We start from the raw sequence: 17,009 nt of genomic DNA on the forward strand, positions 1-17,009 counted from the left end.
ACGATCTAGTAAAAACCTGATTAAACATGACATGAAAATTACACGATCTAGTACAAATATGATTAAACATGATCCGATAACAAATACAATAAAAATAAGAATTAAAACAAATAAGAAAGTGCATGAATTTTGTGTTGCTTGGTGATGGAACAAAGGATATCATTAGAGAAAAAAAATCCAAAAAGTAAAAAATTTTAACTCTAAAATAAGAATTATAATAAATATTTAATAAAAATAATAATATTAATTCTAATGAGTTACACGAACTCAAACGAAATTACTGTGTTCAGATCCATGATAAGAATACGAACTTGATAAAACTCGACACTAATCTATTAATTTTATACTATTTCATACTATCATACTTTCTTATCATGTTCAAAAATATCAAGCTTAGTTCTTTGTAAATTATAAATTAATGTGCATCAGGTTCCCATGAAACTAAAAAGAAACAAAGCAAATACATCTACTAAAGGCCCTTAAAAACTTACAACCTCTTCAAACTTTTATTATCACTTTTGTGAGCGTGTATTGATTAAGCGATATAGTGATTAATTTTTTAAATTAAAGATATTGAGTTCGAGATCACTATAACGTGATTTTTAAATTTTTTATTAATGAAAAATTAAGAAGAAGAACAAAAAAAAGAAGCATCTACACAACCTTATCCTCTAATCCCACATACAATCCTATAGACTTTTCTCATTTGCCAATTGCCACCTCACCACAACACTCCAAGACTTTTCTCAACATAAAAAAACACACACAACACACACTGCCACCACTCTTGATCAACCTCTCACATCAAGAAACTTCAAGAAAAAAAAAATGGCTTCATCAACTGCTTGCTTCTTGCATTGCTCTAGCTTTGCTGCTGCAGCAAGAACTTCTTCCCGAAGCTACGCGCCGCCGCCGAAGCCTAAACGGCTGATCTGCCGGGCCCAGAAGCAGGCGGAGGCGGAGGCGGCGCAAGAAAATGCCGCCGCCGCCGTGTCACGGAGATTAGCCCTCACTTTCTTGATTGGTGCTGCTGCTCTTGGCTCCAAAGTCTCACCTGCTGAGGCTGCTTATGGACAAACTGGTATTTTTTTCTTGAAAAAAATAAAATAAAATACATATAAATATAAGAGTTGATTATCGTAAAAATTCTAATTTTTTGTGAGAACGTCAGAACACTGCTTTAAGTTAAATACAGTTAATTTTACTATCAATATAATAATTTTATATGTTCAGTACAACGTTGTCATGAAGAATAGGAATTCTTTTTTTTATTTTTTTATTTTTTGAGGGAAAAGAATAGGAGTTCTTATTTGAATTTCCTCCTAACTTTAATTAGTGCTATGGATCGTAATTGAAAAATTATGAATTTGAATTCAAGTAACTTCTTTAAAAAAATATGATATATACTACTCTTTTTCCTCTATGTTTGATGTTTGTGTGCAACTCTAGGAATGGAGATGTGATCAAGAAATGATGTATATATATATATATAGTCACACGCTAGAGAATATGCACGCATGTATTTAATTTATAGAAGCGAAGAAATTAACTAATTAAAATACAACAAATGTTTCATCTACAAGTATTCAAATATGAGACGAAATCCACTATTAAAATTATATTTTATTTTCTAGTGTAGCTAGCTAGTAGATTGCTGCCACGTATACTTTTAAAAACTCCAAAATTTATTTTCATATTGGTTGTTTTAATTTTTATCACTTGGATCTCACACTTGTCTCTCTATCAACTTTTTTAGTTATTTTTTATTGTAAAAAAAAAAATATGTTGTGGTTTAGTTTAATTTTACAATTATTATTTAAGATTCATCTATTAATTATTTTTATATTTAATTTATATATTTATAATTTAAAAAATAATTATTTAAGTTGATTATTTTAAAATTAGGATATATTCAATTTTTTATAATATAGTAATAAATTTTTATCTGAAATAATAATTATTAAAATACTTAAATCAATCCGAATTTTAATGGTTAGTTTACTATACAAACTACATAAATTATAGTCGACTATAAAAAATATCATGTAGCATACACAAAAAAATAATGTTGATGCAAGCTTGATTCAACTATTTTTTTTAATATTGAATTCGACAATTGAGGGTTTAAATTGCAGCCAACATTTTTGGAAAGCCAAAAACAAACACAGATTTCAGACCATACAATGGGGATGGTTTCAAGGTCAAGCTACCTGCAAAATGGAACCCTAGCGGTGAGGTCGAGTACCCCGGCCAAGTGCTCCGCTACGAAGACAACTTCGACCCCGACAGCAACCTCGTCGTCACCGTCACCCCCACCGATAAGAAATCCATCACCGATTACGGTGCTCCTGAGAAATTTATCTCTCAGGTGACTTCCCATCCAATCTCATTCCTGCATGATCGTAATCTTAGAACGACTCATACATTTTATACGACAAAGACTATTATTATTATTATTATTATTATTATTATTATTATTATTATTATTATTATTATTATTATTATTATTATTTAATTTGAGCATTGCAAGTTTGCACTGATAGACAATGAAGCACATCTTAGTTAGTAAGACGACAAAGTCTATAGTATTATTTAATTTGAGCATTGCAAGTTTGCACTGATAGACAATTAATCGCATCTTAGTTAGTAAGACGATCACTGTTTGAGTTACCAAGAGTGGGGCATGTGTGTGATTCATTTTATATTTTTTTCAATATTTTGTTTTATATGATTGAATATTGAATTGATAGTAATAATTTTTAAATGGAGTTATTTTTAAAAATAACTCGAACTGTAACCCTATTGTGATTTTTAGCTTGAATTTATAACTATTATAAATATTGTATGTATTTATCTCAGTTCCAATTTATAGCATGAATTAAAATTTTCGATCATCCGACTAATAAATGTTGGCCATGTGAGCATTTGATTGAACATCTAACCATTTTTTTTATTCGAACTATAAATTAAATTACAGAGATAAATATTAAATATTATATCTATAATAATTATAAATTCAAATTAAAAAATCATCAAAATGTCAAATTTCAGATTACTTTTTAAAATTGCCACTTTTTAATTTTATGAATGTGCATTTGTCCCTAATTTTCAGGTGGACTATCTGCTAGGAAAACAGGCCTACTTTGGTCAAACAGATTCTGAGGTAAATCTTATTACCAAAAATTTAAGGGTTGATTGTCTATAAATGCACAGATTATAATCAATTTTTGATTTTTAATCACATGTATTTTTTTGATTAAAAAATACATAAACATTTAATTATCTGACTAAAAGTTCGTTGGCATCTTAATTATCTGAAGTCTCATGTGCAATTCGAAGGTACCGTTGGAAACATCTCAATGATACCCATATTATTGAGTTTTGGTCACCGAAAGTGATCGAAAAAAAGAAAAAAAATAATAGAGTTTCATGACATCAATTTTCATGTCATTTTTCGACCACTTACAATGAACAAAACCCAATAATATAAATATCATTAGAAAGATAATATCAAGAGCTTTCTAACAGTATCTTCAAATTGCTCATCGAACTTCAGACAATCAAGTTATTATTCAACGAACTTTGAGCTCTGATTAAACTCCAAAAAAATAAAAATAAAAAAAGGTATGTATTTTTTTATCAAAAAAATAGATTTAGTTAAAAACTTATAATTAATCCAAAATTTAATACCAAAATCATAATTCCATTATTTTAAAATTCAAGTTATTTCTCAATTCCATAACTAACAATTCCTCCCCCCTAAAAAATTGCAGGGTGGATTTGATTCCGGCGCGGTTGCAACTGCAAACATATTAGAGACGGCGACTCCGACGATCGACGGGAAGCAGTACTACTTCGTGTCGGTGCTGACGAGGACGGCGGACGGGGACGAAGGCGGGAAGCACCACCTGATCAGCGCCACCGTGAAGGACGGCAAGCTCTACATCTGCAAGGCGCAGGCCGGCGACAAGCGCTGGTTCAAGGGCACCAGGAAATTCGTCGAGAGCGCAGCCACTTCATTCAGCGTTGCTTAAACAAGATATCATATCTAAGTCTAAGTGTGCATAATCGAGTGTTTAATTTCACTAAGATATGTTCATAAAAACCAAAATTATATGACTTAATAGTGTAATTATCTATGTTACCTATCTCAGGAAGTTTGAAGTTGTACCATATTTTAAGGTTTCCTGATTTAATAGGGGATAATTGTGCCTAAATATAAGAATTTAGGTCAAATTCTGAACTATAAATGAAATAACAAAAATTACTCACAAATTAATGCTAAAGCAGATTCTTGAAATATCTACATACCTTAGACGATTGATGCACAAAATAATATAATCGAATGTTGACCACCATATAAAAATTTAAATAATTGAAAGTTCATGCATTTCGGAGAAGAATGTTTAGTTCATGTATTTATGCTTAATTATCCCTTACAAAAACAAATGGCAGATAACAACAAAAAAAAAATTGCAACCAGCCATGCAAATTGAGAGCTCAATACGCAGGAAAAATAAAGTACTGAACCTCCCAATACGAGAAATTGCAAAAAAAGAAAGAAAGAGTTTTTAACTGATTTCTCTATGATCACTAAAATAGGTGGTTAAAACGCTTCACAAAAAACCATTTCAAATGGATTTTTGGTCTATGGAAATCAAACAACCTCAAAATTTACACGAGAATATGGGGTGCATAACACGTTCGAGTCCCAGAATCTCTTACTACTTCCTCTGCATCTTAAACCTCGAAACGGGTTTTGAGCTCCGGACACCACCCTGCTGCTGTGGTGCATTCCCTCCGACGTTATGAGCATGTTCAACGATCGAACCAGTGAAGGCCTGCAAAGCATAAAATATGAGAGAGAGAGCTCAGTAGATATAGAGCCAAATGGGAACTACAGTTTTGCCTAACTTAGCTTTCGAGGACTAGGAGTATATCTTCTTTCTTAATGAAGTTATCTTCATTAATAAAGAAGATATCACAGTGCTCTGTTCACACTACATAGTATTATTCGAAATTCAACTCAAGGTATATCACGGGGTAGGTAAGATAAGCTTTAAGCAGTAGACGAAAAGGAGAAGAGAAAATATACTGAGTTGCTGGCCGGGAAAGGAGATAGAATCTTCTTTTCATCTTGAGGTGGCCTGAAATCCTTGTTTTCCACAACATTACTGCGTGCTGGATGATCTCCATGAGATGCCCCCTCTGGATGAGTACCTTCAAGAGTCGGAAAGAAATTGAGTTGAAAGGAAAACGTAACCAATAAAAAATAACTGAAAAAAAAGGATGTGGCGGGTCCTCAGGGGGAAGTAAATTAAAAACTGGGGGTGATTAAAAAATTGAGTTGCAAGAAACCAAAAGAATGGAATTTCAACATATAGAAATGTATTTCCTACTACCGAAAGGAGTTTGAATTATGCAAACCATGCATAACATCGATCACAGCAATTTAAAAATAAATGTAAGCACTAAAAGATTGAGGGTGCCATTCCTTATATGTGTGTGTGTGTGTAGATGACATTTACCTTTAGATACCAATGGTGCCTCCCGAGTTGCAGCCTGAATCACAAAGACCACAAAAACATTAACTAATTTTGTAAGGATTTATTTAGTTGATAGGCAAAATTGTGGAGTAAGGTATGTTGATAGGTAAAGGAATAAATCGAGCCCTGAAGCATGGATCATCATACCGGAATACTTCTAACTTCTTGATCAGTAGAATCACGCCTGAGGGTCTTATCTTGTTCATTTTGTAACTGCTTGACCTCATCAGATCCATTGGCCTCTTCAGCTTCTTCCTCCTCTTTTTCTAGTTCAGCCATCCGTGCTAATATGCGTGCATACTCTTCATCTTCAACTGCAGCTTCTCCATTATCCACCTCAAGAGGAGGAGCCGAATCAGATCTTTTATTTCCTGAAATTTTAGGTAATAATCAGTTCGGATTCATTTCCTCATACACAATACTGCAATGTGGCTAAGTTCATCTAAATCACCAGCATAAAAATGCATATTAATCCTCCCCTGCCATCTTGTTTGCCTTTAAACAAATATTACTCGCAAATCAAATAGACTAATTCGCTTCATTTACAATTCAGCATCTTTTTTGCATTTATATCTGGAGATCAAAAATAATAATCATCACCCTACTTTCACCTGAAAATAGAGACTATGAACCCCAAATCTGTATTAGAGTCTTTTATACCAACAGCATGAATTTCCACTCAGATGGCAGATATATTATGTCCTCCAGATTCTTTCTTTTCGACAAATGATAAGCGCTAGGTAGCTAATTCTTCAGAGAATCTCAATCGTGAAGGGAATTTGTTGGTCTTTATGAGTACTTCTTCATTAAAAAAAAAGGCAAAAACAAAAAAGATCAAGTAGAAACTTGCCCGATGTAGGTGCTGTGCCGGAAGGAGCTTCCTCATCCTCAACGTAATCTTCCCTGATTTCTACAACGCCCTCCTGCCAAATATAAACAAAGTACTAAACGTAAGTTCATTACAAAAGAACATTAAGGGTTCATGTCAATAGATAGCAAAGACATTTAACCACATACTAAAAAGCTTTCAGCAGCATTAAACACAAACTAGAGAAAACATACGATAAGAGAGCAACTTCACCCAAAACAAGAAGACGATTTCTTAAAGAATCAACTGGCTTACCGCTGATTCATGGGCTGTATTATCAAAGAATGAAGCCTCAAGCTTCAAGTCCTCCATTACAGCGTTCAGAGATTCGATTTGTGTCTCTAGAGCTTTGCCTCGTCTTTTCAAAATCTCGACTGTTTGTTTGGCTGATCTCTCAGCATGGTAGCCTTCCCCTAAAAGGACCTGCATTCACACTCGAATATCTGAAAACTCAAACTACAATAATTATTAATCTTCATAAACACTAAAATTTTTCTCCGAAGCTAGGAACTACCTCAACAACTTTCATATCTGAGCCGCAACATACAGAAAATCATCCATCACATTTCGAAGTAAACACAATATATCAAATCAAATAACACACAGCAAGAAGCAATAATAAGAATTAAGATTTCCTAATTGGGGGAAAAGAATTACCAAAAATTTATTAGGGTTAGTCATTCGGCCGGGAAAAAAGGCTGCCTGCCCAAACGGAACCTGTCAATCAACAGCAAACGCAATCACCAATCATAATTTAGCAACGCCAACAGCAAGCTAGGTTTACTCTGAGAGAGAGAGAGACCATGATATCGTGGTGAGTTTCGTCGGGAAGTTTCCGAACGAGGTTTATTAAGCTGGTGTTATCGTCCATGAAGCTCCTGAGTTTTTCGAGCTCGCGGCGGCGCTCGGCAACTGTCTCCTGCACCCGCATTGACGCCTTCTGCGCTTCCTCCGCAGGAAAAATGGAGGAGAGCTCCCTCACCGTCCCCTTCTTCGCCATCGAACTGTCTACAGCTCTAGAACAACGTCGTTTGCCTCCAACAAACAAAATCAAGGGTTTCTCGTCGAACAATCTCTAGTCAAACAATGGACCATTCGACCTCACCTCAACTCATAATCCGATTCACAACCAGAATTCTTAAAATAAAATCACAACAGCTCATAACCGCCACCCAAATCCTAGCTGCGACCACCTTAAGGGGCGATGGAGGACTTCGGCGTGGAGATATCGCGACGGCGACGACGGTGTAGTGATTCTGGTGTGAGCTCCGTCGTAGTGTTTGTTTCACAGAAAACCACAAAATGTTTCAAACCAATTTTATTCTTTTTAATAAATTAATGAATAATTAGTAAAATAAAATAAAGTTGGGCTCGAAAGCTTGATAGCGACCGGCCCATTTTGTCGGGGGCCATTTAAGCCCAATTTTTGGGCTGTTATTCTAATTTTTTGTATTTTTTTTTTTTTGAGGTAATAACATTGATTCTTGAATAGTAAATAAATCTGATAAAAATTTTAGAGTTAACTTGATATTTTTCTTATCGTATATATACAAATAGCCTAAATATTTTATTATGTGTGTTGGTGGTGACTTTATTCTTTTATTTTAATTTTCTATCAAATATTTCGAGTTTTTGAGCTATTTCAAAGAGTTACGATGACAATTTTCTAACATCTACTATGATTATACACATTTATATGCAAATTTAAAATATTTAGTATTCTTTGGTCCGTCACGCAAATAGGAAATTATCCAATAAAAAGCATAAATCAACGCAAAATATTACTACCAAATATTGAATCCTCTCAATACAAGAAGTTGCAAAAGATAAGCGCCTAATTATTTTCCACCACATTCCTCTTATAGGATTTGACTAATGATACAACACAACGCAACCTAGTTGGTGAGACGCTTTCAGCAATTTCACGAGTGAAAATTTGTGAAGCACGGCTACTAGTCCGCGACCTCGATAAGGGTTGGCTCGTAATCGCATGGCGCCTCAAAGCCGTGCAGGTTCATCACGGTCGCAGCAACGTTGGCTAGCCCAGCACCGGGAAGGTCTTTGCAGAATCTCACGCCCGGTGCCAACCCCGGTCCCCCGATAGCTATAGGAACCTAGACAAGGTGTAGAGGAAATTTAAAAATCTACCTAATCTTGCATTCTTGCTTATGGAAGTTGTTCATAATTTTCTAGGCTTGCACAATCTAGGTCAATAGGAGATGTTGCACGACGATGCAATCAACGATCCGGCTTGAATTCAATGCCGCGTGTAGAAATGAGAGGCGCGAGAAATTAAATTACTTACGGGTTGTAGAGTGTGCGAGGTGAGTATTTGAACGTTGCCATCCTTGTCGAGAAGAGGTTCGCCTTTCTTGTTTCGCTTCACCATATCCTCGGCATTTCCATGATCAGCGGTCACGACATAGATGCCACCAACTTGCTCGATCGCATCGAGAATCATCTGCACAAAACAAACACAAATCATCTCAATCAGCTAGCAATTCAATCAACATATCGAAGATCAGATCATCATGTTTCGCTGCATATTGCGGCATGTACATTTCTTGCAATTATTAGACACTCTCTCAAAATAATCCTAGAGAGCAAACATTACCTTCACAGCTTCATCAGCAGCCTTGCAAGCTACGATTGTTGCTTGAACATCGCCCGTGTGTCCAACCATGTCACCGTTAGGGAGGTTGACACGTACCTTAACGGGAAGCAGGCCTCGTTAAAACATAAGCCGCCTTCCTATGTCGAAATATTATTCCTCAGACAGCTATCAATCACAAAGAACGAGGCTCGATGATTACCTGATCATATTTGCGGCTAAGGATGGCGTCCCTCGCTTTCTCAGCAATCTCCAAGGCCTTCATCTTTGGCTTGGCATTAAAGCTAATGCCAATATCACTTGGGATTTCGACATATTCTTCCATATCCGGGTTGAAGCATCCGGAGCGGTTTCCGTTCCAGAAAAATGTGACGTGACCAAATTTAACCGTTTCACTGTTAGAAAACCAGGGCATATATTTCTCTAAGTCATATAATCAAAACTGAAATCTCATCTATAAGTCATCAAAATTAGCAAAAACTAAAATCATTTAAGCAGTGTGGCCTCAAAACAAGAGCAGGAAAGGAAAAACAAAGAGTAAACAAAAGCGCTAAGAACTTGCCTACATGCAAAAGTACGGATACCGTTGTGCACCAAATATTCTCCGGAGGTTCTTTCAATCTCTGGAGGAGAAACAAGATAATGACTAGGAAGTTTCAGTTCACCGTCGTATTGAAGCATCCCTGCGTAACGTATTTTAGGATACCTAACTCGATCAAATTTATCAAATTTGTCATACTCAAGTGCCTTCGCCAACATGACCATACGATCAGCCCTGAAGTTGAAAGTTACAACAGCGTCACCGTCAACAATGGGCCCAACAGCCTTCCCATTGTCATCGACAATCACAAATGGAGGTAAGATTTGATCATTTGCACCAGGAGACTCTCTTAGCTTCTTCACGGCTTCAAGAGCGCTCTTAAATTTGTGCGGTGCTTCTCCAAGCACCTGAGCATCCCAACCTCGTTTCACGACGTCCCAATCATTCTGCACGCAAATTGTACAGATACGGTGTTGTGGAGGAACTTATATATGCTAAAAAAGAAATATGCATTTACAAGGAAATTTGAGAATATAAAATCAATGAGGGTGTACCTCATAACGATCCATTGTGACATACATACGACCTCCACCAGATGCAATCTTGGCATCAACACCTTTCTCACGGAGCTTTGCTAGATCATTTTCAAGAGTTTCGACAAAGCCGACACTGGATCCATCCAGCACGTCACGTCCATCGGTTAGAATATGAACACGGATTCTTTTAGCACCACGCTCACTAGCACCCTTAAGCAGCAACTGCATCACAGGAGTAGGACATCCGCAGTTACATCCATTCATATTACAAAAACATGGAACCACAGACAGAGAAAGGTCAACCACACAAAAATAAACACATATGTAGAAGATATCACCGCTTCTTATGGAAGAACAACACAGTTTGCTGTTATATGCGAAACAGAGATACCTGCAACTGGTCAAGCCTAGAGTGGACACCTCCGTCACTTAATAATCCAATGAGGTGAAGCGTCCCGTCTTTGAAAGATTCTTTAATGTACTTGAAACCTTCATCTTCATATATTCTACCAGTTTCCAGAGCAATATCAACAAGCTTCGCCCTACATTCACAAACACGACCTTAATAGGACAAAACGTTAAAGTTCTACCTGTTTTATATATTGTTTCTATTAGTGATCATATCACAGACTCCTCCCCAAAACAAGCTATTCTCATTGACTTTAATTCCAATTATTTTCCATCAAACACATATAGTTAGTCACAATTTTCAATAGGCAAATGAAATATAATCATCTCATCAAAACAGGCCACTTCAAATTTACATCGATCTCATCCATAAATAACAACGAATTCAGTAGGCCAAAACTTCCACAACATATAACAATATCCAAAACTTCATCTACGAAGCTCAATTTTCCTATAAATCATCAGCTCAATGCTGAAAATAGAAAAAACCAAGAACTATAACTCACCCCATGCATTACAAAAGCAGTATCTAAAAGTTCATCTACAAAGCTCAATTTTCCTATAAATAAATCAGCTCAATGCTAAAACTATAAAGTAATCAATAATTATATATCTCACCCTTGTGCAAAGATACGGCCAGCACCAAGAGCATTGTGTCCAACCTCACTATTTCCCATGTCATCATCTGAGGGCAGCCCCACAGCCGTGCCATGCGCCTTCACCAACCTCCACCTCTCCGGCGCCCCCTTCACCAAATTTCCCCCCAAAAATATCAGCAAAAAAATTCAATTCAACCACACAGCTCTTTGCATAAATTCAAAAAAATAAACGAGTTACATTTTTGAGAGAATCCATGGCGGGGGTATCGGCGACATGGATGCAATTGTACGGATTAGGGTTAGCCTCGCCCCACCCATCCAAAACCACCACCCCCACGGTTTTCCCCTTGCCCAATTTCGGGTGATCCTTCAACTTCCACGAGAATCCCGAGCTCCCCATTTCTCTGCTACTGTTTTCAAACATAAACAAATTTCTTTCATAATTGATCCTCAAACACATATATAAATCAGATGTAGCGATACTCTCATAGCATAAATGCATGCATGCACACACGCAATTAGAGCGAGAGAGACACACCTATTTTCCGCGACCAAATTTCCAAGGATTCAGTAGAAATTGAAGAAGAAATGCTTCGAATTTTGTTTGAATTTCTGTGATGAAAGGATTCAACGACGAGTTTGGGATTCTGGAAGAGTGTGGAGCTAAGAATTTAAGATCACTAAAAACTGTGGGTTTTGTTGTAAATATATCTTCTAGATATATCTTATGTGTGTTGACCAAGAAACCTAGAGGGAGAATAACACTTGACATCTTCAAGCCACCGGAGTTGACTGTCCTCCGTTCACACCGGACGTGTGTGAACGTTCACACCGGACGTGTGTGAACGTTCACACCGAACGTTCACACTTGGTTTAACACCTATAAATATGGGTGTGTTGTGAGCTTCAGAGATAACTTCATTTGTATTCTCTAATCGATTCTCTCGCTTCTATCTAGTTTATAACAGGTTTTTATTTATTTTTTTAACGTGAAATTTCTAGATAAAAATACACGTGTCCTTGCACGTGACACCGTGTCTTTTTTTTTTTTTGGCCTTTTCGTGAGCACTAATACAAAAATAAATAAAATAGTGATGACGTGTCACAAAAGACGTGGGCAAACTATTGGGTAGTTCGAAACCTAAATTCTAGATAACTTTATTTATTATACTCCTATTTACTACCACTTGTTTTCTTGAAAATATTTATTTATTTGTTTTACAATAAGAAATATGCGGGAACTAAATTTGAATTTAAAACAAGGTTTAATTTAGCTTTGTGGGGTCAAGCTCTTTTTTCTTTCATTTTACCTTTTTTTCTTCTAAAATTGGTTAATGGTAACAAACATAACACCTTAATCATTTTTAGTGTAAAAATAATCTATTTACAAGCACCAAAATATAAATATAATTTTAGAAAATCATCATATTTGTTAGATGCATTGAAATTATCATAGTATTTCGTAATTCGATAATATTTCGACTGATCTGACCGTACTTTTATTGCTTTAATCATTGGTGATATATATGTCTACCCAAATTCAAAGAAAATAATAACGAATTTTAATTACATTGATGATTATTAATTAAATTCAAGACATAGTAATGTAAATTTATTTATGTAGAAAAATGTGCTCAAATTATAATAAAATAGATATGAAAAATAAAATAAAAGTGATTTTGGGCCAGACAAAGATGTCCAATGCCATCGGGGCTCTTGCAGTCGAATTGTCTGGGCTATTATTAGGGCCCACCTCCAGCTCAACAGTATGCTCTAAATAACTAGTACATCCACCCGCGCGATGCGCGACGAACGTCAAAATTGAATAACATTTTAAAAACAAATATAAATATTAAATATAAACAAAATATATAATAAAGATCCTAAATCTCAAATTATATAATTAATCAACTTTGTATATTCAATAGTTTAATACCACTTAATTCTTTTTAATTGGTGAAGAGTATAAAATATTCAAAAATAAGTATATATGATAATGAGTATTTGTTATGTATCAAAATTCAAAAATCATGGCTTTATCTCTTTTTCCATCTGCTATATATATATATATATAGGGTCAAGTTAAACAGAGAATGCTAAATATTTAGAGAATAGAGAAATCGTGAAACAAAAACGAACAGATCTACAAATTTAACGAACAGATCAATGTACCGCATGAACAGCAATTTGAACAGACGTATTTAGTAAAAAAAAAGAAAATCTCGCCACCAACAAGATTCGAACCCTGGGCAAATTGCTGTTCATGCGGTACATTGATCTGTTCGTTAAATTTGTAGATCTGTTCGTTTTTGTTTCCGATTTCTCTATTCCCTAAATATTTAGCATTCTCCGTTTAACCTTTCTCTATATATATATATTTTAAAGTTGAGCCCATAACCTCTATGCAAAGTGAGCATATTACAATATAAACACAATCTGAATAAAAATTAATATTCTTATGTAACTCATTTCTTAAATTACTCTACATGTAGTAAATCATGGTTTTTTTCTCTTTCTCCATCTGCTTCAACTCTCATCTTCAAGTTTCTCCAACGTATTTTCTTCTGCATTCCTATAACCATTTATATCTATCCTTTTGCATAGATCTTACCTACATAAAATGATTGTACAATATACGGGGGAGACCATAAACAAAGTCACCAAGATCACAAACTAATTCAACTGTGAGTGGAAAATAAATTATCTTAAAATTGTTTTCATTCATAATTCAAAATAATCTCAATAGCATCAAGAAATAAATATATCAATAACCGTAAATTCATTTCTTAAAAAAAAACAATCCTGAATTCATAAAGTAGAAAAAAAAAATTAGTAAAATATACAACTGAAAGAATGATTAAAAACTCTATTAATTCTGTAACATTAGAGCACCCATTACTTTATCCATTTGGTTCTACACATATCGAAAATTTGAAATAAAAAGTTCTATAATTCTATAGCAAGAACCACATGAATCTCATCATCACTTAGCACTTAATTCTATATTCAAAATCATATTGAACTATTTCAACAATGAGATCCTACATAAACTCTCAAAGCCACTACATAACACAATATATATATATATAGTCAATAAGTAAGAAAATACTTGAAATATACATACCTTTTATAACTTTAGTAGCATTGTGGAGCGTCAAAATATGCTACATTGTTGCTATCCAACTGTAAATAGAAACAAAAAGGTCAGAAAGAAAAATTCATAATTACAATAGAAAAATCTGAACAATCAAAGAATAATTCATAAAATAAATAAAAATAATGGAACCCAAAAATCAAAACATCAATAACTTGTTTCTCTTGCTTCATGCCAATCATAACAGAGAGAGAAATCGAGTATTCATATCGAGAGGAAGAACTGGGTCTTTGATCCATATGTATCAAAATACTTGTGAGAAGAAACAACAAAATTTAAAAATTATTTGGATAAAAATGTTAAAATGAAAATCCCAAAAATTAAATTGCCTCTATCACTCCCAAGATTGCAATAAAGATAAGTACGGGCAAATATGTTCTCAACTTTAAGTAGAGGTAGATGTTGCCTTCTTCCTTGGTGTAGCCTCGAGACCTAAAAAATCAATAAGCATAAATCTCATGCCCTGAAAAAAAACAAAAATAAATAAATATACGGACGGAAAACGACTAAACCTTCTCTGTACTTGGTTATGAATCTGCTTACACATGGCAGAGATACGTCATGCCATGCATCTGGTTCTTGTGGTCTTTCTACATAGGGCTTTGACACTCTAGTTATTGGAGATCCATTTAAATCAATATCAATGAATTGCCTGCATTCATCGTTTATAAGATACAAAAACAATAGGTAGCAAATATTAGTTTAGATAATTTGGGCATATCATTGCAGCGAATAATCAGTCAAACAATATAAAGTAATTCATAATCAACAAATATATACATCATAAACTTAATACTTTCAAATCAACTACAGTGAATTCATACAACTAATAAGATGAAAACCACTCAAATCATAATTTTTTTTTTTGGGGGGGGGGAGAGGATCAACAATCTTCATTATAAGTTAAGATAAAAAAAATAACTTGAATGAAGTTTAACATACTCGGGGTTTCATTAGATGAATAGCCTTTATTTATCCCTCAATCAAGGTATGAAAACATAAAATTACTAATGAAAGTTCTATTTCTTCATTCTAAACATCAAACAACAACATCAACTGCTTACTAACCCACATATGAGCACATTTTAGTGCTTTTAATTTCAATTTCAAATGTTTAAGAACCACACCACCCAAGAAAATGAATGGAAAACATACTAAACATTAACTTCTTTATCTTAAATTTAAAATCAACTCTTTAAATTTTATTCTTAGAACCTAAAAAGTATTACTCTTTTCAGAGCAGTATGTTTTAGTATCAACCTTAGTTTAAATGGTAACATTAAATCATCTGAACATTAACAAATCCAGGAAATCTTGTAAAATAAGTAATTGGAAATGAAGCCAAATTAGGCCAAATTATTTAAAACACCCTCAAATCGTAAAAGAACACTTATAAAATTTCACAGGTCATATATATAGGCATATTTTTTCCACCAATGATAAAATGAAATCATGTTACAGAGGCAAAAAATGAGAAACAAACCAGAGTGCTTGTAGAAGTGCAAGTTATAGAGATTGTTAGGCTCCTTGCTGAATTCACACTTGTGGTTCCATTCCCGAATTGCTTCACCAGAAGCGAATTGGTTCTTGCGATCTCCCATATCAGCTGCCCAGGAACCATCGCCATCTATGAGAAATAAAATTGCTCCAGGCTGACAATCAATAAGAAAAAAAAAGAAAAAAAAATTCAAGTCTGCTGAATAAGAAATAGAAAAATGAAATAGGAATAGAGAGAAGAAAAAACTTGCTAGGTTTGCTCTTGCGCTTTGGAGGCGGCGCGAGGCCGTAGGCCAGCCTGAGTTTTGGGCGACGTTAGTTCGAGGCGGCGCGGCAAAGGCGGCGATTGCATCTCCATCAGATTTTGATGAACAAATGACAGATGAGTCTCCGTCAGAGAACGGGTCGCCCATGTGGTGGTAGAATTGGCAAAAGAGGAGAATTGGGTGAGGAAAAGGGTTCGAAGTTTGGGTATATTCTTTTGCAATTAGGTTGCTGATAATAGGTGGGGGAGAAATCTCATTTCTCATATATCTACCCGTTTCTCTTTTTCTCTCAATCCCGTTGAACAAATAACCATTCTCTCATATTTTTTTCCCTTTCACTTCTAAATTTCCGGCTATTAGTTGCTGCTGAAAATCAATGTCGCAGCCATCAACCCGCCGTCGACAATAACAAACCCGCGACCTGACAACTCCCTCTCATCTGATTCTCACATCTTCTCCTGATTCTAGTCTTCCCTCTCCCTAATCTCAGTGAATGGTGGCTGAGTTTTCATTATACTTTGATGAGCAAACATCGAGCAGAGTGATGGGGTGAATCGAGGCAGTGGTGGAATAAGAGGATGAGATAAGAGTGAGGAAAAAGGGTTATGAAGTTTTGATGATTTCTTTTTTATAATTCGGTTTCTGCAGAATTGGAGTAGATTTCAAAGTACAGATTGAAAATGAATATGGAGACGGGAGAAAGTTTGATATCAATTAAACTGAGAAAATCGTGGGAGAGAGAAAATATTATAGGGTTTCGTGGGATGCGGTAGAATAACTGATAATTGCCGTTAATATTTAAGAATATTCCGTTAGAAAAGTAACGGTAAATTGGATGCTGTTAAACTGGTTCTTTATATAATATATAGATTATTGATTTTGCAATTATTTATTTTATAAAAAGTGATGGATATTTTACTCAAATAAATAGAGTAAATTTGCACAAATTGGAAGTATTTGATGGTTTAATTATAGATTTATTG

The 17,009-nt window shown here is 34.8% G+C and overlaps 4 protein-coding genes across 10 annotated transcripts; 1 reads left to right on the top strand and 3 right to left on the bottom strand.

Annotated features, from left to right (window-relative positions):
• Positions 1–579: 579 nt before the first annotated feature.
• On the top strand, positions 580–4,143 carry LOC131009499 (oxygen-evolving enhancer protein 2, chloroplastic-like). Its single transcript, XM_057936866.1, has 4 exons — positions 580–1,081; positions 2,136–2,368; positions 3,113–3,163; positions 3,774–4,143. Exons 1-4 carry the CDS (start codon positions 829–831, stop codon positions 4,032–4,034), a joined length of 798 nt encoding a protein of 265 aa, XP_057792849.1. The 5' UTR covers positions 580–828; the 3' UTR covers positions 4,035–4,143.
• Positions 4,144–4,568: 425 nt separating this feature from the next.
• LOC131009498 (uncharacterized) lies at positions 4,569–8,106 on the bottom strand. Of its 3 annotated transcripts, none has more exons than XM_057936863.1 (8): positions 7,217–8,106; positions 7,072–7,131; positions 6,670–6,837; positions 6,397–6,469; positions 5,694–5,917; positions 5,529–5,562; positions 5,096–5,220; positions 4,569–4,841 (listed from the first exon to the last, which is right to left on the bottom strand). In XM_057936863.1, exons 1-8 carry the CDS (start codon positions 7,412–7,414, stop codon positions 4,725–4,727), a joined length of 999 nt encoding a protein of 332 aa, XP_057792846.1. In that variant the 5' UTR covers positions 7,415–8,106; the 3' UTR covers positions 4,569–4,724. The 3 variants fall into 3 exon arrangements, with proteins under 3 accessions (XP_057792846.1, XP_057792847.1, XP_057792848.1); XM_057936864.1 differs by having other exon boundaries at positions 5,096–5,208; positions 7,217–7,729; XM_057936865.1 differs by lacking the exon at positions 7,217–8,106 and adding an exon at positions 6,929–6,945 and having other exon boundaries at positions 7,072–7,119.
• Positions 8,107–8,171: 65 nt separating this feature from the next.
• LOC131009497 (2,3-bisphosphoglycerate-independent phosphoglycerate mutase-like) lies at positions 8,172–11,797 on the bottom strand. The gene is made up of 10 exons (XM_057936862.1): positions 11,648–11,797; positions 11,348–11,519; positions 11,129–11,256; positions 10,494–10,644; positions 10,121–10,324; positions 9,588–10,012; positions 9,228–9,420; positions 9,029–9,124; positions 8,720–8,875; positions 8,172–8,528 (listed from the first exon to the last, which is right to left on the bottom strand). Exons 2-10 carry the CDS (start codon positions 11,507–11,509, stop codon positions 8,367–8,369), a joined length of 1,677 nt encoding a protein of 558 aa, XP_057792845.1. The 5' UTR covers positions 11,510–11,519; positions 11,648–11,797; the 3' UTR covers positions 8,172–8,366.
• Positions 11,798–13,550: 1,753 nt separating this feature from the next.
• LOC131009502 (uncharacterized) lies at positions 13,551–16,762 on the bottom strand. Of its 5 annotated transcripts, XR_009096450.1 has the most exons (6): positions 16,008–16,760; positions 15,747–15,915; positions 14,776–14,915; positions 14,648–14,695; positions 14,234–14,292; positions 13,551–13,720 (listed from the first exon to the last, which is right to left on the bottom strand). XR_009096450.1 is itself a non-coding variant. In XM_057936875.1 (4 exons), the coding sequence occupies exons 1-3, from the start codon at positions 16,288–16,290 to the stop codon at positions 14,893–14,895; spliced, it is 471 nt and encodes a 156-aa protein (XP_057792858.1). In that variant the 5' UTR covers positions 16,291–16,757; the 3' UTR covers positions 14,304–14,726; positions 14,807–14,892. The 5 variants fall into 5 exon arrangements, 2 of the variants coding, with proteins under 2 accessions (XP_057792858.1, XP_057792857.1); XR_009096451.1 differs by having other exon boundaries at positions 13,551–14,292; positions 14,648–14,726; positions 14,807–14,915; positions 16,008–16,762; XR_009096449.1 differs by having other exon boundaries at positions 13,551–14,292; positions 16,008–16,759.
• Positions 16,763–17,009: the final 247 nt, after the last annotated feature.

The sequence above is a fragment of the Salvia miltiorrhiza genome, chromosome 2, assembly GCF_028751815.1.
Source record: "Salvia miltiorrhiza cultivar Shanhuang (shh) chromosome 2, IMPLAD_Smil_shh, whole genome shotgun sequence".
Classification (NCBI taxonomy): Eukaryota; Viridiplantae; Streptophyta; class Magnoliopsida; order Lamiales; family Lamiaceae; genus Salvia; species Salvia miltiorrhiza.

Coding starts and splice junctions, on each gene's coding strand:
- LOC131009499 (XM_057936866.1), top strand. CDS start 829: ATGGCTTCATCAACTGCTTGCTTCTTGCATTGCTCTAGCTTTGCTGCT. Junction 1,082..2,135: donor GGCTGCTTATGGACAAACTG/GTATTTTTTTCT, acceptor TTTAAATTGCAG/CCAACATTTTTGGAAAGCCA. Junction 2,369..3,112: donor CTGAGAAATTTATCTCTCAG/GTGACTTCCCAT, acceptor CCTAATTTTCAG/GTGGACTATCTGCTAGGAAA.
- LOC131009498 (XM_057936863.1), bottom strand. CDS start 7,414: ATGGCGAAGAAGGGGACGGTGAGGGAGCTCTCCTCCATTTTTCCTGCG. Junction 6,838..7,071: donor CTAACCCTAATAAATTTTTG/GTAATTCTTTTC, acceptor GTGTGAATGCAG/GTCCTTTTAGGGGAAGGCTA. Junction 5,918..6,396: donor CGGCACAGCACCTACATCGG/GCAAGTTTCTAC, acceptor CTAAAATTTCAG/GAAATAAAAGATCTGATTCG.
- LOC131009497 (XM_057936862.1), bottom strand. CDS start 11,509: ATGGGGAGCTCGGGATTCTCGTGGAAGTTGAAGGATCACCCGAAATTG. Junction 10,325..10,493: donor CTAGGCTTGACCAGTTGCAG/GTATCTCTGTTT, acceptor CCTGTGATGCAG/TTGCTGCTTAAGGGTGCTAG. Junction 8,529..8,719: donor CCTCGCACACTCTACAACCC/GTAAGTAATTTA, acceptor CACCTTGTCTAG/GTTCCTATAGCTATCGGGGG.
- LOC131009502 (XM_057936875.1), bottom strand. CDS start 16,290: ATGAGAAATGAGATTTCTCCCCCACCTATTATCAGCAACCTAATTGCA. Junction 15,916..16,011: donor AAAGCGCAAGAGCAAACCTA/GCAAGTTTTTTC, acceptor ATTGATTGTCAG/CCTGGAGCAATTTTATTTCT. Junction 14,916..15,746: donor GCACTTCTACAAGCACTCTG/GTTTGTTTCTCA, acceptor CGATGAATGCAG/GCAATTCATTGATATTGATT.